The 25012-nt window shown below is 38.6% G+C and overlaps 1 protein-coding gene across 4 annotated transcripts in view; it reads right to left on the reverse strand.

The window, feature by feature from the left end:
• Positions 1-18558: 18558 nt before the first annotated feature.
• Positions 18559-25012, reverse strand: part of HDAC9 (histone deacetylase 9) — a 340664-nt gene continuing 334210 nt past the window's right edge. For all 4 annotated transcript variants that reach the window (XM_065399534.1, XM_065399533.1, XM_065399536.1 and 1 more), the window contains 2 exons: positions 24164-24248; positions 18559-18716 (listed from right to left, as the gene is read on the reverse strand). In XM_065399534.1, coding sequence (XP_065255606.1) covers positions 18559-18716; positions 24164-24248 — 243 coding nt within the window. The remainder of the gene's footprint in view (positions 18717-24163; positions 24249-25012) is intronic.

The raw sequence follows: 25012 nt of genomic DNA on the forward strand, positions 1-25012 counted from the left end.
TTATATAATCACAATATGTTGTACAGGGCAGATTTTCTCCCAACACCCTCATCAGGACCCTCTGTTGACATTGAATTCTGGAGAACTAATTTAAACTGAAATAAGGCTTTTTTTTTTTTTTTTTTTTAAATGGCCTCTGAAATGGTGCCTGCAAAATCTCCATTTGTGTAGGTAAACAGGTATTTGCCTTTGCAAATCAGATTCTTGTGCACCCAATTACCCATTTGTATGCCAGATTTTCCAATTCTGGGAACACAAAATACCACACATAGGAGTGGATTTCATAGCCCCAAATTCAGAGGCCACTTTGAATTATGTGAATATGATGAACATTTATTCCAAGTTAAATATGACATTTTTTATTTATTCCACCCTGGTCTTTAGCTCTTAATGAAAACTAGTATGCTATCATACAATAGTAAGGCCCCAAATTATAGTAATATGGTAGTAAACTGTAGTGTTTGTACTATTACTGTGGTATACTGTATATTTCTTCCCCAAAAGGAGTAGGTTCTGAAGAGCTTTCAAAACAGGGTGTGTGATAGTACATATTTCAATAGGGGGAGGATTGGGCCCACTGCAAGTTCCGCAGTGCCTCAGAACAATGAGCCAAATTAAGTACAGAATATGAGCTCGGTGTTTCAGCCTTAACTCTGAGTCTCTTTTGCCTTATGTGGGTTTTAGTCTGACATATAACATTACTTTTACATTAACTTTTGCGGTTCAGTTTTTTATGCACTCCAGCTTCATCACACTCAACCCTTTATGTTTTATTAGTCAAATTCCTCTGATTCAACCAGGGTGGCAAGTTCAGATGCTGAATGTCTATTTAATCCAGATTTTTAATAACAGAAAAAAAAACCCCAAAACCAGAGCAGAGTATGAAACAATCTTATTTCAAATAGCCTTTATTCACACTAGAACAAGATTAATAGTCAAATAATTATACAAAACACAAGACAAAAGGAATTTTTACAACTTGATTGAAGTCTACTTACACCAGTCCAACGCCTATATATGTACAACCAAAAAGTTTTTGGAGCAAAACACTACTCAAAGTCACCCAATGGATGCTTTCAGATACAAAAACGTATCAGGACTAATAATGATCCACTGGCTCCTCTTAGTTGTATAGCAATACTAATATTAACCTTTTATTCTAGAAGAGTTTTGCACATTTGGGACAATCCCACTGCTTTCCAAACAGGTTTGGCAACTTAAATTTTTCTCAGCAGCTCCTACTTTAATGAAGCTGGAAAAACAAATGACAGATGAAACTTTTAATTCACAGAGAGCCCAACGTATTGCTTTTATTATAGAAACAGAGAGCAAACAACAATTTCAACTAAAAATTGACATTTCAACTGTGCATCTTTAGACCAGAGAAAAAAGCAGCATTGTTGACATGGACAGCAACAAGCTTGTTCTGAAAGATTAAACAACAAATGTACTAGGTGTTGCTTTTTGCTGTTCTACTGCATCCTTATTTTAAAATGTTAAACCTAACAGGTAGTTTAACATGGCAATAAATAAAGTAGCAAGGGTGAGGGGTATGGAGAGGTTCCTCAGTCAAAATCGCATACTTGTTATAGGGCTTATTCAAAGCCCACTGAAGTCAATTGAAAACTTCTCATTGATGTCAGTGTGTTTTGGGCCAGACCTCTAGTTAGAAATGGTACTTCATATAGAAATGGGCCTGACCTGTTCAGTTCAGATCTGAATCTGGTTCTGAACTTTTCCAAAGTTCAGGCATGTTTGGATCCAGAGTTTAGGTCTGGATCCAGTGCTGCTTAATGGACCTCATCCAAAGCACATTGAAGTCAATGGGAGATGTTCCATTGTCTTCAGTGGACTTTGGATCAGGCTCCATGCAACTTTGCCTTTGCAGATGTGCCTACAGGCAGCAAATATCCAGAAATACCATGAGGAGTACCTTAAAATTCCAGAAAAGCATTTGGAGATTTAGCAGAGAAGAATCACCTCTCACATAACATAGTGACAGAGCTCCTAAGGTTTATGGTTCATATTTCTCCAGACCTTATGCACACTCCAAGTACTACATGACTGGACCCACAGTGTTACAGTTTAATTATTCACATTCAGCTATTAAAACTGAGCAGCCTCATATGCAGAATACTTTATAAATGGTCATAAAATGCTGAGCTGCAGAATCCAGCTCTATGAGGAGGGACTGGAGAGTATGTACAGTATATGCAGTACCAGCTGGAAAGTTCTTTTGTTTTTAACTTTTCTCTTGTGGTGTGCTAGTTACTGGTGCCTAAAACTTCGCTTCTGCTGAGCTGGTAGCAAGATGCCATGGAACAAAAATCCCTCTTTCGGACCAAATGAAAATATTACATTGCTAGTCCCCAAATGGGCCATTTGTGAGGTTAGAGAGGAATGTTAGTTTCAAAGTCACAACAATCAGCAGACAGACAGTGAAATCGAACTAATAAAATACTGACTCCAGTTTGGATCTGTTACAAAACTAAGCATTTAATTGCAAATAAAGAAGACTGTTTATTCTGTGAGAAGTGACGGAGATAAGTTATTCTTATTCCCACATCAAGCACAGAGGCTTCTGTCAGAACTAACAGATTTTGTACTCTGCAAATAAAAGTATAGTTAAAATGAAACACATAATAAGTGAAGTGAAAAAGTAAAAGCTGAAGAAACAATGAAATCCCCAAACCCTTCCAATTCCAGGTAGCAGAGTTAAGAGACATTCTTTCCCAGCAGGTTCCCCCATCAACATATTTATTCTCTTTTACTTCCATATGGCATCTGAAAAAAAAAAAAAAAAAAAAAAAAAACCCTTTCCCCCCCCCCCCCCCCACTTTACAGTGGTTCACCAGGCCTTATGGGTGACCTTTTAAAATAAAACAACTGTGTACTGTTATTTAGGTCTTTGGAAGAACCACTGGAGCAGAACCTTCTATTTCTCTATAGCTCTCATGTTAGACGGCATCTCTCCTCGAGGCTTGTGCATTTTGGTTTTGGATGAGAGGGATGACTACATGGAGCACATTTTAAGGGCAGTGCACCTAATTGTCGCTATTCTTTTTTTTTTTTTTTTTGGAAGGGGAGAGGAATTTTCAGAGGTGTAGATGGCAGTTAGGAACTTTGCACTACAAGTTAATGGGAGTTAGGTGCCTAATTACCATTTGTGCCTTTGGAAATCTTCCCCTGGGTTCCTAGTTCCAGACAGATTGCCCTGAAAGTGTTTAGCTGTATGTCTACACAAACTAGTCTGTCTCCAATTCTTGGTCTCTACAGTACCTCTGGAGTTGGCTACCGCACAACCTTTCTAATATTTCATCTCCAATTATGCTTCCCAGCTTTTAAGGGAGTTTGTACTCAGACAAGATATCTGCAGGAAAAAAAAAACCCAAGATATTCCAGACAGAGAATAATTTTGCCACCGTATCCTTAGCTGTGCTTTGTGGGTTTTTTTTTTAATATAAAAGACAAAGTAATCTTTGCTTATATAAGAGCTATTTTTATTCTCTAGTTATTTTATTAGTTTTATATAAGAAAGGTTAGTGGATTTTTCAGGTTTGATTTCCTCAAACTAGTTTCCTCACTTTCATGGTAAGTAAAATTAAGTAGGTATGCAAGCAAAGGACCAATCCTGCAGTCCTCACATTGTCCAGACTTCTGTGGACTTGGATTACTTTTGTGGGAAGTAAGAACCACAGAATCAGGCCCATAATTGCTGCAGCTTGTACTAAAGCAAATTAGTACACATATGATTCCCACAAGAAAAGTCAGAAAATGAACCACAGGATACACTGAGTTATTAGCAGTTGAATATTCATTGTTATTTCCACCCCAGTCCGGTAAAGGTTTTATAGTGGAGAAAAACAAGTTGGCCTTCGTATTGTGCTACATGCTATTCCCATCTGGTTTATCAGATACAGGGGCTTAGAATCACTATGAGTTTCTATTCTGAATTTCCTGCAAGGTCTCCCACCTGAACCATGGGTTTACACCCATAGAAATGGTGGGGGAGTCCCCAAAACTTGCTGAGGTTCTGACTTCCATAGTGGGTAGGAGAATCACATGGAGGTCCAGGGCCTCTGTATACCTCCTTTGACTCCACCTTCTCCATGACATCATGGCTCCCATAGGAATGTCCCATTGTATGGCTATTTAGGCCCACATTTTCAGAAGTAATCTAATTTTGTGAGCCTCATTTTTTTTGGTGGCCAACTTTAGACACTGGGGGCCTAATTTTCAGAAGTGCCAGTTGTGTCCAACTCAAGTTTAAGTCAATGGGCACTACAAGTCTGCCATTCCTCTGTAAATTAGTTCGTATGTGTCTAAACTTGGAGACTGAAAAATGGAGATACCTAAAATTAGCGAACACTTTTGGAAACAAGCATTTTTAAGTGGGTGGGTGTGATTATTGACCAAGAGATATGGCTAAAATCTGTGCTTAAATAGGGGAGAGTCTAACAGCATCCTATGGGGAGCTATTGTTGATAATAAAAATAAAATAAAAACAAGGTGAGAATAAAACAGCAGCAAGTGAAACTGCCCTCTCAGAAAGCACTGGTTTGTTTTAAAGAGAGTGTTGATATTCTCCATAAGCCTCAGTCATGTCCCACAGGACTATGGAGTGTCTTGTAATGGTATAATCAAAAAGCAATGGTGCTCTGAACTTGCAAATACAAGGCCTGATCTTCCTTCCATTTAAATCAATGAGTGTTTTGTTATTGACTTCAGTGGGAGCAAGAGCAGGCACACGTTCATCTGTAATTAATCCTATGTGTAGTTTATCTGCACATTTGCTTATCCAAATGATTCTAACTGGAACCAACAGTGTACACTTATATATGAATGTCTGTCTATAGGAAAGCATGAATGTGTGATTGATTTAATAATGTGTTTTCAATCCAAATGGTCTTGAAATTTGTAAAATGATTCCAATTACCAAGACTGACTTAGCTGATGCCTGCACATTCCCCCCCATAAATACAGAGTTACATTATTGTAGATCAGTAATTCTTATTTGCATATATGCTAGAAAATGCAAATAGATTTTTAGCTTATTTTTAAATCTTCTCAATTATGTATCCAATTAAAATATTACACATTGTTTTAAACCAGGACAAACTTTTTTAAATACCCAATCCATCAGCCATGGTTCTTGGTTTCCTTGAAGCACAGTTTCTTTGATGATTACTAGAAAATTGCAATAACTGACAGGTAAGATTGTTGTGACAAGCTCCTTTGATAATACAGGACCAAATTCTGATTGCTTTATTTATCTGAATAGTCCCATTCAAGTCAATGGACTATATTCAGCTTTGGTGTAATTCCATGGGAGAGAATTACACCTGAATGAATTTAGCCTGTTGGGACTATTTGCATTAGTAAAACAAGCAGGAATTAGCTCATAAAAGTGTGGGTAGAATTTTATTTTATTATTAAAATTAATGAATGGTATATATCCATTTTAACATAACTCTTTCAAAATAGAAGTCTACTTCATGTTATAGGAAATTACATTCCTTTCAGATTTCCTATTTCAAAGAGTGCCTCAAATTTCCAAGATTTCCAAGAGAGTTTTTGTATAAGTAATAAAAGTCTTTAAAATTAAAATGCTAATTGTAAACAAACCCAAATGCATGAAAAATATAGTCTGACTGCATAACAAAAGAGAATTATATAATTCTATTTGAGTGAAATCTTTCATCTTTGATTTACAGGTTTGAGTCCCCTATAACTGAAACCATATTGTTCCATATCTTTCATATCATGGCATTCCCCAAAATCTTGTTTTAATTAAGGTTTCTTTCAGATTTCTGAATAAAAAGCATGACAGTCTTCACTTATGGCTTTAATATATCCTTTGAGTTTGGAAAATATATAAAAAATGAACATCACTTACTTTCAAAAGCAAAGCCAGCTTTCAAATACTGCAAGTAGAATTCTTCAAGGTAAGTAAAACAGCTCCCAGGGTTGACTGGTGGTGGTGGGGAAGTTGTAAACAAAACTAAACTTGCTGTATCACAATTTGTGTTCATTTAAAGTATTCTACATAAATGCCCTGTTCCCTTTTACCTTCTCTGACAGTAAGGCAACATGTGTAATAGTTTAAGTGTTCATTATCAGCTAAAGGCACAATTCTATGTTACGCTCTCAAACATTAATTTAAGGAGTTAAAGTCACTTTTCAAGGACATTTTGCTTTAAAGGATCTAAAATATAGACTAAACCCTTTGAAACTTTTTAAGCAACACTAACTTCTGTGGGTCTGCAGTAATGAAAATAATCTGTTTGCATTCAGATGGTGATGTAAAAAAACCTCTCAACAAATTATCACTGCAGAAACACCTGAGCTTCCAATGAGCTGCACACAGATACTTTTTCTTCTTAAAGTCAGGATGCAAAATAAACTGAAACAACTTTTGAAAAGTCATCCATTTTTCAGAGACTATTTGAGTCTCTAATGCACATATGCTGAAAGCTACTGTCAACTATGCAGAGTGCAGCATTTTTAAAAAGGCAGAAGATCACTCATTGTAGAGAACCTTGATTATGGTGTTACTGATATAAAATTATACATTAAACAGGGATATAATTCTAGAAAGAGAGAAAATAAAATAAAGCACCACTAAGCACAGTACTTTGGGGGACTTAAAGTACAGTAAGCAGTGCTTTCTTTTTAGCTAAAATTCCCTCATCCTAATTTACGTCTTTAATTTATCCAAACAAGATTTCAGTACATTGCCTTAAATAAGACACAGTTTATGAGCTATCCATTATTTCATTACACTGAGCACAGAAAACAAATTCTATTAACAAGTTAACACAGTGTGAAAACAATTACCCAGTAAAAAGTGTTTCAGAATGTCAGAAAGAGTGATTCGTGGAGTTTCCCCAGAATTTTGCTGGATGTTGCAATTCTTGTAGCTATCAATAATCTATCATGTAGAATATTTTAATATTTCTATTTCACAATTTATGTCAGTGAGTGGGTCACACAGCATATTAAAAGCATGCACTAGGCTCTTTCTCTCAAGCCTGATTTATTGTAACTTTAGAATTGTAGTGGTTACATTTAAGGAATCTTTAGGGCCCTTTCAAGTCCATCCAAAGAACAAGTGAAGCTGCTGTTCAGAGTTTTGTGCCCAGTGTTTATGTTCCATCTGATCTGTGCCACCCAAGCAGCAGACAAGACATGTCTGAGGGTGCTTTGGGGGGATACACAATGATGTCACACACAGGAAATATCAGGGAGGACTTGGCACTTCACAAGGCTGGCTCTTCTTCCATGGGCTCGCCAGCAGCTCTGTAAAAATAAACAGGCAATCAGAATACAGCGCAAGAGTACACAATGACATTGTAGATTTTCATGCATAATCAAAGCTGATTTTTCAGCTCTCTCTGATGTTTATTTGTGTTATTCGGTTCTCCATAAATAGAGTTTCTTTCTTAGGAAGTATAAACAAATGTCAAGTGGAAAAACATTTTAGATCTAAGCAATCACTGCAAATGTTCCTGTTTATATTAAAATATGTCAGAATATTTTATAACTTTAGGTTCAGAAATGTGTCAGCAAAGTCAAATAATTTAATGAAAAAATTAGCTGTGATACTTTTATTTTTCAAGCATTTGCAACTAAAAATAAATTACTCTTCTTCAAATGGAACCATACCATTAAAACCAAATAGTTACCATGTAGTAGTTAGCTGACATGCCAGTCCTCTGATTTTTGCTTCTGCACTTTCATACCTACAGTGCATGTCTTCCTAACATTTCTAAGACCAAATTCTGAATTTGATTAGCAGATCGCTGCCATACAGCAGGTATCTATTAATAATATATAATCAGATTAGATACCTATCCTTTATTAGAAATCATCTGGGAGACATTCCGCTCAGGCAAAACCAAAACCGACTGTTAAAGATGTACAGCTGGTGCAAACTGCCATAGCTCTATGACAAGTTACGCCAGCGGAGGATCTGCCCCACTATCAGCATCCACTATATAAGGAATTGTCAGAGATTATATTAGAAACCTCATTGTTGAAAGGCTTAAGAATTTGGACGTGACCATTTTTTTCCTAAGAAATAATTTGACAAACAATATCTAAGCTTGGAACTTCAGTTGAAAAAAAAAAGGCAGTTCAAGCCATTTTTTACATGAGAGGAGGGCTAAACCAAAAAGAGGCTTTACCAATAAATCTCACTTAATGTTTGGATTCAATAAAACCTCCCCCAGGAAGTGGAAGCTCTCATGCAAGCTCTAGAAAATTAATGATGTGGGGCTTGCGTAGCCTTACATGGGTTTCTGCAGCAAGGAAGCCAAAGAACTTTAACTGAATCTGGTCTTTATTTAAGGCTCCTCCAATGAAAATTCAGTAGTGTCTTTTTAAAAGAATTTATACAGGTTATTAATCCAATCACTAATCACTTCTGGTATTTTGAAAAAAATAAAATAAAATGAGCGTGATATGAAAAAGCAAATGTCTTCTAAGTAACTACTTTCCATAAAATGTTTTACAATGTGTTTGGATTATTAATCCATAAAGCACAAATCCTTCCCCCTTCCCCACGCTGTGGAGGGTCTCATATGCAACGTAACCACTCACGTTCTGCTGCTCCTGTGAGTTGAAAGGGAATGGAATTTATGGGAGCTCTGCAGAAGTGTACACCCATGCATACAGCTCTGTGTTGGTATGTTTGAAAATGTGGCAGGAGCAGGGCTGGATAGGATTGGTGTATCTATTTCCAGACAAACTGCCCATTGCCACACATGGCATATGTTCATGGAAATTTTAGGGAAAAAGTAGGTTCAATTTTTCACTGGTGTTTTTTAAATGCTCCAATGAGCTATGCAACCTGATGAAGGAGTCCCAGTCCCAGTCCTCTCTTGAGATCACGAACACATGGCTCACTACTCAGTGTGGTGCACTGAATTCCACGTGATAGGGTATAAATGCCCCACTGACTCTGTCGTAAATATGCACTCATTACAACATCTCAAAGTGAGTCATCGCTGCGTATACAACACGTATATTAAAGCTAACAGAGAAAATGTACAAAAATCAAGGTACAGATAGACAAATTGTCTTAGGATGGTTGATTTGTGTGAGAGAGTAGGGGTGTGTTGTATAACATAGGGCTTTCATAGCATTTGCCCCTAAGACTGCACATCAGTTGCAATGGAAATGGGTCCCAGAATAGAAGCCTATCTGCTACCACTGGAGGTGAAGAGAGAGCCTCCTAGCATAGCCTCTCCACAAGACTTATCATAGCATTCATATGATTCTATACTTGATGTATTGGCTTTTCTATGATTCTTGACTGTCTCACCTGAACTCTGCTAATCCATCTCCCCAGAGGATGCATCTAATATTTCAAACTTCTGAGCCGTTTCAAATAGCTGCCATTTTGTGCCATAGACAACAGGCCAGATAAACAAAGCCATCTTTACCCCAATGTGAATTCTCCCATATTCTAATTTATCCCCCATCTGGAAGGATCAGGATGGGCAGTATTAGGTCCTATACCAGTGACAGGTTACAGGTCCATTAGCTTCCTACCCTTCAGAGCTTCCAACCATTTCAAAGGGGAGAGTCCCATCTTTTTACTAAATCCACTTAGAGCCCTGGAAGATCACAATATATCAGACTATAAAGTCATGCTATTTTTATGTATATTTACAAGTTATTAAAGAACAGTTTTTAGGGATTTTGACAATTGTGTTGATTTTAACAGACCGTCTTCTTTCATTTATATTCATGCAAACCATTGACTTCAACAGGATTGCAAGGATTAAGCTAAGAGCAGAAATTGACCATATTTTACATATATATAATATGTGTCTGTGTATATATATCATTACCCACACACACACAACCACCTATGTAGAAGTGATACCCACATGCCAAATTGAAAATCCATGGATTCTTAAACATATTATCTTGCAACTTTGATCACTTCACCTGGTTTCTCTGCTCACTAATCCATCTTCCTTTGGATTCATTCTCACATCACAACTTAGGAACTGACATACGGAATCGGACTTGAAATCCATCTAGTCCAGTGTCCTGTTTCTGAGAGTGACTGGTAGTAGATCCCTCCAAGAAGGTGAAAGAACTCGACTGTAGAAAGGTCTGGGATAATCTGCCCACCCCACCTCCGCCTCCCAACACACATATACGCACGTTAGGTCTCATCCTTGTCTCTAAAAGTTAGAGATTGGCTTAAAACCTGAAGAATGAGGTTTAATATCCTTTCCAAATTTTGTTATTAATAATGATAATCTTGGATATTCTTGCTATCCATATAAATAAACAATCTCTTTTTGAATCTTGTTAAGTTCTTGGTCTCAATGACTTCTGTGGCAATGTTTAATACATTTCCTTTCTCAGTTTTCAATTTTTGTCTTTGTTCTTGTATTATAACAAGGAGAACTGAAGATCCTGATCTACCTTTTCCATACCATGATTGTTTTATATGCTTTATCATGTTCCCTCTTACTCATTTCCATCTAAGGTCAAGAGTCCCAATCTTTTCAATCTCTTTTCATACGAGTGTTTTTTGGTGCCCTTGATCATTCTCATCACCGTTCTCTGAGCCCGCCCCCCTTTAGTTCTGTAATAGCTTTTTGAAAATGGGGTGATCAGCACAGCACACAGTGCTGCAGATAAGGATGCACCATTGATTTATATAAAGGTATTATACTATTCTTTGTATTATTCACTATCCTATTCCTTATGCATCCTAACTTCTTGTTTGCTTTTTGACTATAGGTGCACATAGAGCAGAAGTTTTCATTGAGCTGTCAACAATGATCCCCAGATTTCTTTCTTGAGTTGATACTGTTAATTTAGATCCCTGAAAAATGTATGAGTAGTTCAACTTTTTCCCTCCAATGTGCATTTTATCAGCATTGAACTTCAGTTCCCATCAAGTTGCTCTTTCACCTAGCTGGTTTAATTCTCTCTGAAGTTCCACTCAGTCCTCTCTGGTGATAACTAACCTAAATAACCTAAATTTTGCTACTCACTATTCACCCCACTTTCCAGATCATTAATAAACCTATTACATAACACTGAACCTACTACGGACCTCTGAGGCACCCTTTGTTACCTTTGCCATGATAAAAATTACTCTTTACTTTCTGTCTCTTAGCCAGCATTTGATGCATTACAACACTTTGCCTCTCACCCCATGATGATTTAATTTCTTTAGTAGCAGTCAAAGCCCCTTTGAAAGTCTAAACCAATTGTGTCAGCTGTTCTTCCTTATCCACTACTGACATGTTCAAAGAATTCTAAGCGATTAGTGAGACATGATTTTCCTTTGCAGAATTCAGGCTGGCTAGATCCTAACATCTTATGATCTTCCAGATACTTGTTATTCTGTCTTTAATGAACCCATGAGCAGATTCAAACAGTCTGGTTTTCAAAAATCAGCCTGCTGGGGGGAAAAATTGTCCTTCTGATCTCAAATCTGGAATTAAAACATTTATTTGGAATACTGTTTAAAACGGTTTATTTCTATATTTCTTTCATTCATTGTTAAGAATACCGGAGAAAAATTTATGTCACCAAAAAAGTGTTTTCCTCATTTTATAAATTGGAATTACAGAGATTTCTCAGCTCGACATCATCACACTGAGATTAAAAATAAAAGTATAAGGTATGTTTCTAAGCAACAGAGAACTGTCAAATGCTCAAACAGCATAAGAACATAAGAATAGCCATACTGTGTCAGACTATTGGCCCATCTAGCCCAGTATCCTGTCTTCCGACAGTGGCCAATGCAGGTGCTTCAGAGGGAATGAACAGAACAGGTAATCATCAAGTGTTCTGTCACCGATTCCCAGCTTCTGGCAAACAGAGGCTGGGGGGGAGGGCTAGCTCAGTGGTTTGAGCATTGGCCTGCTAAACCCAGAGTTGTGAGTTTAATCCTTGAGGAAGCCACTTAGGGATCTGGGGCAAAATCAGTACTTGGTCCTGCTAGTGAAGGCAGGGGGCTGGACTCAATGACCTTTTAGGGTCCCTTCCTGCTCTATGAGATAGGTATATCTCCATCTATACATACAGAGAGAGCACATGGTTTTGCATCCCTGCCCATCCTGGCTAGTAGCCATTGATGAACCTATCCTTCACAAACTTATCTAGTTGTTTTTTTAACCCTGCTATAGACTTGGCCTTCACAACATCCTTTGGCAAAGAGTTCCACAGGTTGACTGTGCGTTGTGTGAAGAAATACTTCCTTGAGTTAGTTTTAAACCTGCTGCCTATTAATTTCATTTGGTGATCCCTAGTTCTTGTGTTATGAGAAGGAGTAAATAACACTTCCTTATTTACTTTCTCCACAGCAGTCATGATTGTATAGACCTCTATCATATCTCCCCTTAGTCATCTCTTTTCAAGGTTGAAAAGTCCCAGTCTTATGAATCTCTCCCCATATGGAAGCTGTTCCATACCCCTAATCATTTTTGTTGCCCTTTTCTATACCTTTTCCAATTCCAAAATATCTTTTTTGAGATGGGGTGACCAGATCTGCACACAGTATTCAAGATGTGCGAGTACCAGGGATTTATATAGAGGCAATATGATATTTTCTGTCTTATTATCTATCCCTTTCCCAACATTCCGTTAGCTTTTTGGACTGCCACTGCACATTCAGTGGGGGGGATAGCTCAGTGGTTTGAGCATTGGCCTGCTAAACCCAGGGTTGTGAGTTCAATCCTTGAGGGGGCCACTTAGGGATCTGGGGCAAAAATCAGTACTTGGTCCTGCTAGTGAAGGCAGGGGGCTGGACTCGATGACCTTTCAAGGTCCCTTCCAGTTCTAGGAGATGGGATATCTCCATTAGTTATAGTTATTTATATGTTTTCAGAGAACTATTCACAATGACTCCAAGATCTCTTTCTATCCCCATTATTTGGTATATATAGTTGGGATTATGTTTTCCAATGTGCATTACTTTGCATTTATCAACATTGAATTTCATCTGCCACTTTGTTGCCCAGTCACCCAGTTTTGTGAGATCTCTTTGTAACTCTTTTCAATTTGCTTTGGACTTAACTATCTTGAGTAGTTTTGTATCATCTGCAAATTTTGCCACCTCACTTTACCCCTTTTTTCAGATCATTTATGAATATGTTGAATAGCACTGGTCCCAGTACAGACCCCTGGGGGACACCATTATTTACCTCTCTCCATTCTGAAAATTTACCATTTATTCGTACTCTTTGTTTCCTATCTTTTAACCAGTTACCAGTCCATGAGAGGACCTTCCCTCTTATCCCATGACAGCTTACTTTGCTTAAGAGTGACCTTGTCAAGGGCTTTCTGAAAATCTAAGTACACTATATCCACTGGATCCCCCATGTCCACATGCTTGCTGACCCCCTCAAAGAATTCTAGTAGATTGGTGAGGCATGATTTTCCTTTACAAAAACCATGTTGACTCTTCCCCAACAAATCATGTTCATCTATGTGTCTGATAATTCTGTTCTTAACTATCGTTTCAACCAATCTGCCTGGTACTGAATTTAGGCTTACCAGGCTGTAATTGCTGGGATCACCGCTGGAGCCTTTTTAAAAAATTGACATCACATTAGCTATCCTCCAGTCATCTGGTACAGAAACTGATTTAAATGATAGGTTACAGACTGCAATTAGTATTTCTGCAATTTCACAATATAAATGCATTCTAAGGGACAGATTTTCTGGTGTGGTGTGGCTGTTTCTATGCACAGCAGAATGTGGCCCTAGCCTAGCTCAGCTGTGGAGGATCACTACTGTGTAAAGGTGATTTCTGGTGTAAGGCTCTTATCCTTGCCATGGAATAGCAGGACAAGAGAGGCATGGTCAAAGGAGAGGGTTTGGCCAGAATACCTTGTGCCATGCCAATCCTAGAGTGTGGTTTCATCCCACTCAGGCTGTTTACAGCTGGCATAAATTAGAGCAGCCCTCACGATGCTCTAATTTGATGCAGGTGGATTAGTCCTGCACAGAGATGACACTAGGGTCAGAGGAGTGCAAAGACCAGCATTATGCACCTCTGCACATACACCCTCCCTCCGCCATGATTGGCAGTCTATGAAAAACAGTTGTATCTCAGGATCTGGTCTGTAATCTTTCCAACAGAAATTATAACATGATGAAAATCCCAGTCATTAGTTCAGAAACCACAGAATCCTCTAAAATGGATTTTAATCCAACATCTAAGAATTACATTTCATATCTCATTTCCAGTTGGGTAAAATCTATATCCAGGTAAATCAGGGCCATGAATTCAAATTCTTTTAAATGTATTCCTAAAATTTGCTTCAAAACAATTAAGTACCAGATAGCCCCTGCTCCTTTTAAAAAAAAAAGAAGTAAAAGAATCAAGGAGACTATTGTACTGAACTTTTTCAAAACAAAAGTTTTGTGAAACAACTGTTGGCCACTACAAAGCTCTAATCAGTTATATGTGTATCTCATTTAGGTAACAAGTAGTTATCAATACACACAATGTGTTGTGGTTAAACATGTTTATAAGACCATGCCTATTTATTTAATTGTCTCTGTATTTAAATTTGTATTTACATCATTCATATTTTCCCTTATGTCCTATCCATAAATCACTTCTCCCTTATCTATTCTCTCCTGAAGTCTACAATTTAGTTTCAAATGTATATTAAAATGCATAGAGTATTTTAACAAAAAACCCACCAAGAACAAAAATAGCTTTTCATAAAGTCTGCTTCACTCAGCATGTCAGGGCCAATCAAATTGAAACAACTGTCTACTTTGTGTTGTCATTTACCACTGCAAAAAAAAAAATAAATAAATAAAAGGGAAAGAAAGAAAACTAAAAAAAAAAAAAAATACTTAGAATGGTTCTTAGCCAGGAGCATTTTATACTTTATTCATCAGTGGTAAATGAGTCAGATATGAGTTGGCCAGAAAAAGAGCTGCTTTACCCAAAATCTGAGTTTAAAATGAGTCATCTCACTCCAAACACCAATATATCCTCCAACATAACTGGCAAGAGTTTCCTACAAAGAGACTCTCCTGCTATTGCTCTCTTCATCTGGGGGCCTGATTCTACACAGCTGAAGTCAATGGGATCTTTACCATATATTCAGTGAAGCAGGATTGAGTCCTTGGGATGCCCCTCCTAGAAGCACAGCACAGCAGCCGTAGGCCAGATACGTATGTGCGTGCGAGGAGGGGATTTAAGCCACCTTTGCATTCTCTCCAGTTGCTCTGAGCTGTGGAAAGGCTCTTAGCATAACATCTACAGTTCTGGGGGCCTGTCTAAGTTACAGCGCCCTCCCTAGACTGCCATGTGGACTGCAGCACTGTGTGCTTTGGCCCTATGTTCAACATGACCTGGCACACCCCATATACCAGGGCTTGCCAGGGGATCCTCTGATGGCAGCCTTACAGCTCTCTTCTTCAGTGCCAGTTCCAGTGCAGTGCTCACTCAGCTGAAACCAGAGCTTAGAGGGGCCCTTTACATCTGGCATAAAGGACTGGAGCAGGGGTGAGGCTCTCCTCCTTGGTCTGTAATTGTTATGTGTGTTACTGTCCTGTATGGGTCTGTCTCACTGCAGTGTTACTTCAGTTTTATGCTGCTGTACTTCACAGAATTTAAGGGAGTTAAGATAGTGTAAAATTGGAGTAGTGCAGTGGTAAATCAGGCCCTGTGTTTCTAATGCTGCTTTAGAGCTCCTCCATGACTGTGCTAAGCACACACAATTCCTCTCAGGAGGCTCCCAGCATCTCAAAGGAAGCAGGCCCTAGAAAGCAGATTTTGGAAGTAACTATTTTTGTTTAGTATCAGAGGGGTAGCCGTGTTAGTCTGAATCTGTAAAAAGCAACAGAGGGTCCTGTGGCACCTTTAAGACTAACAGAAGTATTGGGAGCATAAGCTTTCGTGGGTAAGAACCTCACTTCTTCAGATGCAAGTGCATCTGAAGAAGTGAGGTTCTTACCCACGAAAGCTTATTTTTGTTTGTCTCTGTTAACAGGAAGTGAGGGGCGGGGAGGAGGAAACATGGTGGCCAAAACCACAAAACATGGTGGAGAGCTTGGCTATCAGTTTGGTCCAACAGGATAGGTCCAAAATTGCCCCCGTCATATGGAAAGGCTGGTTTTGAGTGACCACTGTGCAGGTTATGAATGTGGTAGTGGAATCAGCAATGTAGGCATGCAAAGGTTTTATTGTGCTGCTGAAAAACCTCTACAGCACCCCAAAAGATATTTCAAGTGGAGCCATTTTTCCACAGAAGAATTCATGACAGATTCATTCCTATAACCATCCAGAACTGATGAAGTGTAGTGAACCTGGCAGCCAAATGAATTCCATTTGTATACATATCAGTACATCCATTTTTCTCACACTTCCTTCAGCTGTACTCTCAATTCATTCCATGTCAGGAAGGGGTGGAAATTGCCACACGTTATCAGTAGTCAGATGATATATTTACATAGCATTAAGAATATACACTGTTAGCAGAAGTACTGCTTTATTGAATGACTATAGAATCAATTACTGTGAAGTGGCTATAGTTTTAGATTAATATAGATTTATAACATGACTTTTAATTACTGATTATTCTAACCTATGTAATTTTATATGCAAAATTAATTACATTTTATTTAAGAGAGCCTAAAACTTAGCTTTATTTCATCATATGAATTAGTTACCAAACTCTAAATTATAGTCCCTTTATATTAGTCCCTTTACATTAGCCCCTTACTCACATGTGGAAAAGGTTTTTACATCCTTGGCTAACAAACGAAAGCATTAACTGCCACACACTTAGATTACAAACATTTGGGTTCATTCCTTAGCTGAGGGTTAATTGACAATGTTGTGAATCAAAAATAAGATCGCTCGTATGGACCAACTGTCTGTCACTGAGAGAAAAAACGGTTCCTTCCTATGCATTTATGTATTTGTAATAAGAATAATAACAATGTTCTATTATTCAAGTGCAGTTATAGTGAATACTCTACTCACTAGATCTGTGTCTTTGAGTCACAGCTGCTTACTTTACTTAAACCCCCAAGTTTTTACTCTTGTGAGAGCCGATACAACTACTGAAGATTCTATAATATCCTACTGAGTTCTATAGTTATCCCCCTTGTGCATCATCAGTAAAATTGTCAGCTGAATTCAGATTAAAACAGCCAATGCAATTTTTGAGGACTAGAACCCTACCACTGAGCCCACAGGCAGCAACTGCCAGTACATTCACATAATTCATGGATCCACTGGCTACACTCCCACTGCTCCTTTGGCCCACCCACAACTCCCTCCTCCCTTCGATGCTCCTGTGGAGAGAGCTGTCATGGAGCACAGCTTCACAGTGCACAGGGAGTTGAGGAGTCCCCTTGTATGGCCTCTCTATCTCCTGCATTTTTGGGTCTTTCTCCACTACAGAGAGGCCAGGTGGGTTTGGCGCTGAAGGAGAATAAATAAGAAACTCCATAATGCAATTTTTATAGAGTGATTTTTCTGACTCCAACAGTTCCTTAAAGAAACATTGTACTGCATATGGCACTATTCAATAGGCATCAGTGCTTCATTTTGAAATACTGTATTGACAAAAGTGCATTGGCAGTTATTATTCCATTTTATAGAATTGTTAAATTCACGTCCAAGTCCAAGCCTTACTGGATTAGTGTGAAATGTCAGCTGACAGGCAGGGAAAACCAACACTCTTTATTTGATGACCTATCTTCATCGTGGTACATTAAATACACTGAGCCGGATTCTCCACTGTCTTACTCCAGTTTTACATCATGTCACACACTGAAATCAGTGGAATTACATTAGTGTAAAACTGAAGTAGCACAGTGCTGATTTCAGTCTATCATTACTAAGGCCTGGTCTACACTGGGGGGAGGGGATCGATCTAAGATACGCAACTTCAGCTACGAGAATAGCGTAGCTGAAGTCGATGTATCTTAGATCGAATTAAAATTACTTACTTCGCATCCTTGCGGCGCTGGATTGATGGCCGCGGCTCCCCCGTCGACTTTGCTTCCGCCTCTCGCACTGCTGGAGTTCAGCAGTCGACGGGAGAGCGATCGGGGATCGATTTATCCCATCTACACTACATGCAATAAATCGATCCCCGATAGACAGATCGCTACCCGCCGATCCAGCGGGTAGTGTAGACGTACCCTTAGTCTGTCTGAAAGCAGTTTAAATTGATTTTTATAAAGTCAAATCTAAAATAGGTCTGAATGTCCTCTCAGGAGAAGACCATGATCAACTATGCTTTGGCAATTCGTGATTTTTTCACATCAGTATTTTGCTTTTTAGTTTAGTTTTTGAGGTGGAAAGGGGTGCATTTAGTAACTGTGAATCTTAATAAATATTTATACACACTGTGATCACTAATATAGGGTGACTCTGGTTTTTGGATGCCCAACTCAATATACTTTCCTAATGGTCTCAAGCTGCGGTGTCAAAACCCAAAGCACCCAAAATTATCAGATACTTTTCAAAATCTGGGTTCTGGTTCTTACAACATCAGGGTACAAAATCTTGCCATCTGGGTTTCCAACAACGTACACTTACCTGCTGTCTTCCTGAGAAAAAGACTGTTCAACATCCACTGACAGTGAGGCCATAGCAGAGACAGTCTCCGTTTCCTCCCTCTCTTGTTTCTGAGTCTCAGCCAGAGCACAACCCACTAGCACAGGATACGGCTTCACTGACTTCCAGTACTTGCCTAAAAAAAAAAAAATCACACATAATAATTTATGGGAATTTTAGCTAGCATGGTGGTATAAGCACAGTAATCACTTCGGTCCAACACAGAGTGATTATAAGTTAAAATCACTGTACTGTAAGCAATTGTAATTGGGATTTCAAACTGCCACGATGAAGAATGTTTCTGGATCTAAGAATGCCAAATTGGAAAGCGCTCTCATTCCAAGGACTGTGTCAAACCCTTCCCCAGAAGGTAAAGGAGTAACACACAGCCTAACGAACTCATATTATCAGTCAGACTGTTGGCTATATCTATGGTAGGAGAAGGAAGTTCAGAACAGATAGGTATGATATTGCCTGGCAATAGGTGTATTTGCGACAAATGGGAATAGAAAAATGAAAATAATTGTACAAAGCGCTCACATTGCACTGACTTTTTGGGGGAGGGGGGAGAGGCATGAATGCCAGCATGGCCTGCAGTTATGTTGCCAGAACAATCAGGTTTGTTAGTCCTGGATGTTCTTTCTCCTCCAACCTCAGGGTGTGTACTAGAACAATAATTTATTTAAAACATTCATATATGCACTAGCTTTTGTTGGAATGCTACTAGGTATTATAAGAAAGACATTTTTCTGGTTTTGGGGGTAAAAACACACCAGTGGAATAAAAGTCTGAGAGAGATGTCAGCCTTCTGCCTGCAACAGAAAAGACTTTGAAAAGCTTCCCAAGTGAAGCAAAAAATAATGTGCAGGTGAGTAGGAATGAAAAAAAATCACTCAGTAATATGTTATTCAAGAACAGGGGTCAATTAGTGGTAACCAGGTGAACAACTTAAAACTTACATACATATTCCTCATAGTATAATAATCCATAGAATTCTTACTAAATTCCAGGTGGATGCCACCTGGAAAGTAGGAGCTGGAAGGGAGTTTGGGACCAGCACTTATCCAGTGGTTAGCAAGAGGCTTCCAGCAGCTGGGCCAGCGGCGGGGTCAGAGCACTTATTTGGGAATTAGTGGAAGGGTTTCAACAGCTGTGACGGGGGGGCTCAAGTAGGGGATCTTTCACAAGGACTAGGAGGAAGATTTTGGCAGCTGGGAGGTGGGTTGGGTCAAGGTGCTTAGCCATGGGATAGCTGGAGGGTTTCAACAGCTGGCAGGCAGGGCCAATTGTAGTGCTGTGTATTCTGGACTGAGAGTGTTAAAAATTCCTTCTTTGATAACATGGCATATAACACCATTTCAGGCTTTTCAAAAGATGAGCGTTTGAGTCAAATGAGACAGCAGCTGTCAATAAAGATAGCAATAACCTTATTTAAAATATACTCAAAGGATGAATGCATAAGTCAATCTCCATGATCGACAGGCAGCATGGCAGACGGGTGTTCCTTTGACCCCTAGTACTGTGCATGTTTGAATAGTTAGCAGGATCTTTAAATAATAGGAATTGGTGGAGGGGGGGATAAAATCTGAAGTGTATTAAGTATCCTACAAAGTTAAGATTAAGTGTTAGAAGCTGGATTTTCCTCCAGATACATGAGAGCCATGGCTAAAAAACTGTGTACATAACACTAAACCAAATGGCTGAGGCCTGGCAAATTCTATAAAAACAAGACAAAAATATTCAGTAGAGACCATATTCTCTAGTCATTAAAATAAAAAAATTAAAAAGTTATTTAGGCATTCCACAATGTTCTCACAGCGGTTATATGTAAAATCAGACTGTGCAATATACACGCCATAATTTATGGGCTAAATGTTCACAAGTGGGTGGGGCTTTTGCTGTAGAAACAGATGTGCAAGAAAATCAAATCTGTTGGCATGGGAATAATACACAGTTTTGCCCATAAAAGAAATGAACCCACGTTCACTGCTTGAGTTTTCAAGGTCTCCTATTCATAAAATAAAATATTAGTAACCAGCCACTACTGTGCTGCTCTCCTGCAGCAACAATAAAACAGCATCAGAGAGGACTGCTCTCTCTCTCTCTCTCTCTCTCTCTCTCACACACACACACACACACTAGCTGCCCCCTACCCCTGACTTTCTTCTAACACTGAAACTAACGACCACATTCAAGCGTATCAGTTGGTGCTGTGTATCCATTTTACCTTCCACCCCATATGATCATCCATTACCCCTCCCCTCCCCTTTCCTTACACTCAATTAAAATTGTGAAAGGGGGTTTAGAGGTGGAGGAGAATTGCAGAGTAGGGACAGGAAGCAGGTGGCAGTATCCAGGTAGAGGTCATAGTATCCAGGTATCACTATCTGGGGGATGGAATGAGGAGTGTTTGGGGAGGCAATTTTGAGTCCCCATTAGGACAGCATTCAGTTAGCAGACGGTACACTAAAGAGGCTCATGGACTAAATGCTCCCTGATACAAGAAAATGTGAGAGAAATTTCTTAAAAACAAAAAGCTGTATCCTATGCCAAGATGATTCTCTTTGGAAAATGAGGATTGTAGGATTGTTTTTATAACAATGGCATGAACAAGGCTGTGCACAAAAGGCATGTGCAATTTATCACCTATTTTTCCATGCACAACTACAATTGAATGTACAAATTGGGCCTTTGTGTATTTTCAACTACTGATGTGCATGAACAGTCTCATCAATTGTATATGCATAGTGCAGGCAATTGCACAACTACTTTTGCTAGCAGCCCAAACTATCCTATGTATTAAAAATCCAGCTCTGTTTGAAACAAAAGCACCAGGGACAAACAGCTCACAACTGACAAAACTGACATTTTCACTTTCCAAGGCAGGAATGTGAAATTCCACTAATCTTGTTATATTTTCTAAGAAGAACATTTTGGAGTTTATGAAATGGGTTGCCAGTCCCATACATGCACAGCTTGTGGCATCGATTACTTCTAAGAATAAACTATGAAACCAAATAAGTAATCTAGATATGCTTTTGTTTGATGCAAAAAAAGTGCTCAGGTCTCCCATAAGGCAATGGGAACATTTCCCATTCACAAAGGAAATAGTAACAGTGAATGTTTATATCATGTATTTTTGTTACAGACATTTCAAAGTACCCTTCCTTGAAGTATGTTGGAATGTATGTGGCTTAGGCTGACATTTTCCATGTATAAAGAGCTCGGTTGAGGGGTGGTGCCTAAGCGAGTGAGAGCAACTTATTTAGAAATACATATTGTATGGTTGTGGGGAATACTTCTTCCAATTGTATCATATCCCCATAAATACATGTTACCATTATAGACTCATAGACTCATAGACTTTAAGGACAGAAGGGACCAATATGGTCATCTAGTCTGACCTCCCGCATGATGCAGGCCACAAAAGCTGACCCACCTACAACAGAATCTTTTGTCACAGAATCCATTGTCACAAACAAAGAAGTTTATACAAATTCTATTCTACTTAGAAACAATTTGGGTTTTCTCTTTGTCTGATCGAAAATCTGCAATTTCCAGCCCGTTTTTGAAACAGAGATGGAGCAAAGGCAATCCTTGGACTAAAACACTGATCAGAGGTTGTAACATTTAAATACTTGACATCAGAGCTGTATCACAGAAACATAAGCGTTAAGTAATGCACGTGCCAAAGCAGGATTTGTCAGTATTTTGTCCTGTCTAGTTTTAAATGTTATATGTGATGGACTTCCCCAGGTTATAATTCTACAGCTTAACACATTTCACCCCCAGTTGTCCCTGATATTCAGCCTATATTTTCTTTCTTTTAATTTCATCCAATTGTTCCTACTGAACTAACTCCCCCATGTAACATTCATACTAGTTCCTCTCCATCACTAGTGTTTACGCCTTTCAAATATTAGTAGACTGTTATATTCTCTCGGTCATCTCTTAGCCAAATTATGCAGATTTGGCTCTTTTAAGTCAATTCCTCCAATCACCTCCATCATTAATATGGTTCTTCTCTGAATTCCCTTCATTTTGTCAAGATTTTTCTGGTTATATGTTGTACAGAACTAAATGCAAGATTCGGGTCGCATCAGAGATCTATAGAAAAAGACTATTGCCTTTGTGCTCTGTGATGAATATGGCACCTAAGTTGTTTTGATATTTTTGCTGCTATATTACCTTGTGCATGCATGTCTCATTTCTGTCCACTATTATCTCTAGGTCTATTTCAGCATAACTGCATTCCAGATTTCTCTTTCCATTCAACCGTTTTGTTTTTCTCAAATATTTTTTCTCTCAAATTGAATTGTGTTTTGTTATTTTTTGTCCAGGTTTCTAATCTCGCTAGCTCCCTATGTATTATTTCTCTGCCCTCATTAGCATTTGCAGCTTACCCAATTTTGTATGGTATGTGATTTTCATTAACAAGCTGCTTACTGTCTCCTCCAGATCATTAGTAGAAGATATTAAAGAAGACTGAACCTAGCACCAGCTCCTGCAGTACTCCACTACACATATCTCCTTAAAACTGACACTGACATTTATCATGAATTCCTGAAGAAAGCTGATTTAATTGTGACATTTATTTACCTGAGTGCAGAAGTGGGAGCAGGGATAACTTACCAGTTATGTAACTAAACATGAGTTTTCCAATATCTCTTCACATGTGAAGAAATATATGAAGAACTGACCAATAATTCTGTATTATGCACATTTTTAAATATGATGAATCTGCTTTTTTTATTCACCCAATACTAGCAGAACATGTGGTATTCAAACCAAATCTAAATATAAATGGCACCAGAGGGTGATGAGAAAGAACTGACAAACGATAGGTAGGAAACAGGAAGTCCCCCCTCCTCCACTTAGCATGGCTGGAAGTAGCACATGGTGGCAAGTGGAGGAAGGTCTCTATAGCTGAGTTGAGGCAACTGGGAGCAGGGCAAAGTAGGAAGGTGCAGGTGGAAAACTCAGCAGCGAAAAGTGGGTGGCAGCTGTGGGCCACAGAGAGTGTATGTGGGGAAGGTTCAGGACTGGTGTTGGGATGCATAAGTGACATGCATAGGGAAGGGGTGGTGGGAGGGAAGCACTGAATATTTTCCATCACTGTCCCATGTGGCAGCAGCCATTTTAAGTATCCAGATGTAGTTTTAAACTCACGTCCATCTCAACATGAATACATTGAAAAGGTATTTGTCTACAATTTGAATCCAAAGAGACTATGTCATATCCCTAATATACCCACCATATATCTACACCCACCCACACGTATTTCTCTCACTGGATTGCAAGACTAAAATGCTTGAAATGAGAGTTGTGCAAATGAAAGATTTTGGACTATATGGGAGTAGGAAAGCTTTGATTAACGTTAACAACTCAGCTTTTTAAGTGTTAAATCATCAGTGAAACAAAAGATGTGCCAAAGAAACAAGAGCACAAGCATACATGTTATAAACATGTATTGTGTATATGCTCAGATATCATATTTTTTGCTTATTCTTTACTCTGTAACAGAAGTTTAATCAGTTGTCTCTGACATTAATTAATAACAAGAGAAAAAACACTGAAACATACTTTGAATTTCAGTGGCCTTTTGTAAAGAAGCCATTGCATTCATATTAGGGGTTTGGTGCAGCATATCTTCTGGGAGAGGCTCCAGCTGCAAGAATAGAACAGAATAATATGAGCAGAATATTATGAATTTGCAACAAGACACATGGAAATAAACCAAACTGAAACAGCCTAATCCTGAAGAGAAGCTCAGACCAAGAACTAGTTAACATTTTGCTGGTATTTCTAAAAGTATAGCCACAATTTTGTTTTCTGTTTTTCAGCCATGTAATTGAATTCCAAGGGGCTTTTCTATTGGCTGCAAGACTAATCTATGGAGTCTCTGAAGCAGGTGCATGTCTGTGTATTATTCATTAAAAAAAATGTTAGTTATTTGTGTAATTTTTGTAGGTTCCTCACAAACCAAATTCCATTGCGTCTGTATGTGCAGCTGGGCACTCCAAACAAAACCTTGCTGAAGCCGCATTGGGACTAAAGTGTGCACTCTATTATCTTTATTTTTCTAGTGTTATTACATCTAACCATCTTACACATTTCAACATTTTACAGTGGAAAATTATAAAACACAGCTGCTCTTAGTAGCCTTGTGTTAATTTCAAGTAAAGTAGTAGACAAAATGCTTAAGCATATCAACAATAAAAGTCATATAAATTTTATTTGGGCTCCACTGTACTTTTACTGGCTACATTTACTTTCAATACCCTTTAGTTTGTTTAGGCGTTTGAGTGTGCACATGCATGAAACAAAATGCCAACACTTACGGTTTTTTCCCTGTAATTCCATTTTCAATGGCTCTAACTATTCTGAAAGGAGAGCTAGTGTGGTGGTTAGGGGCCTAATCTAGGCCTTTAT

Source organism: Emys orbicularis, chromosome 2 (assembly GCF_028017835.1).
Source record: "Emys orbicularis isolate rEmyOrb1 chromosome 2, rEmyOrb1.hap1, whole genome shotgun sequence".
Classification (NCBI taxonomy): Eukaryota; Metazoa; Chordata; order Testudines; family Emydidae; genus Emys; species Emys orbicularis.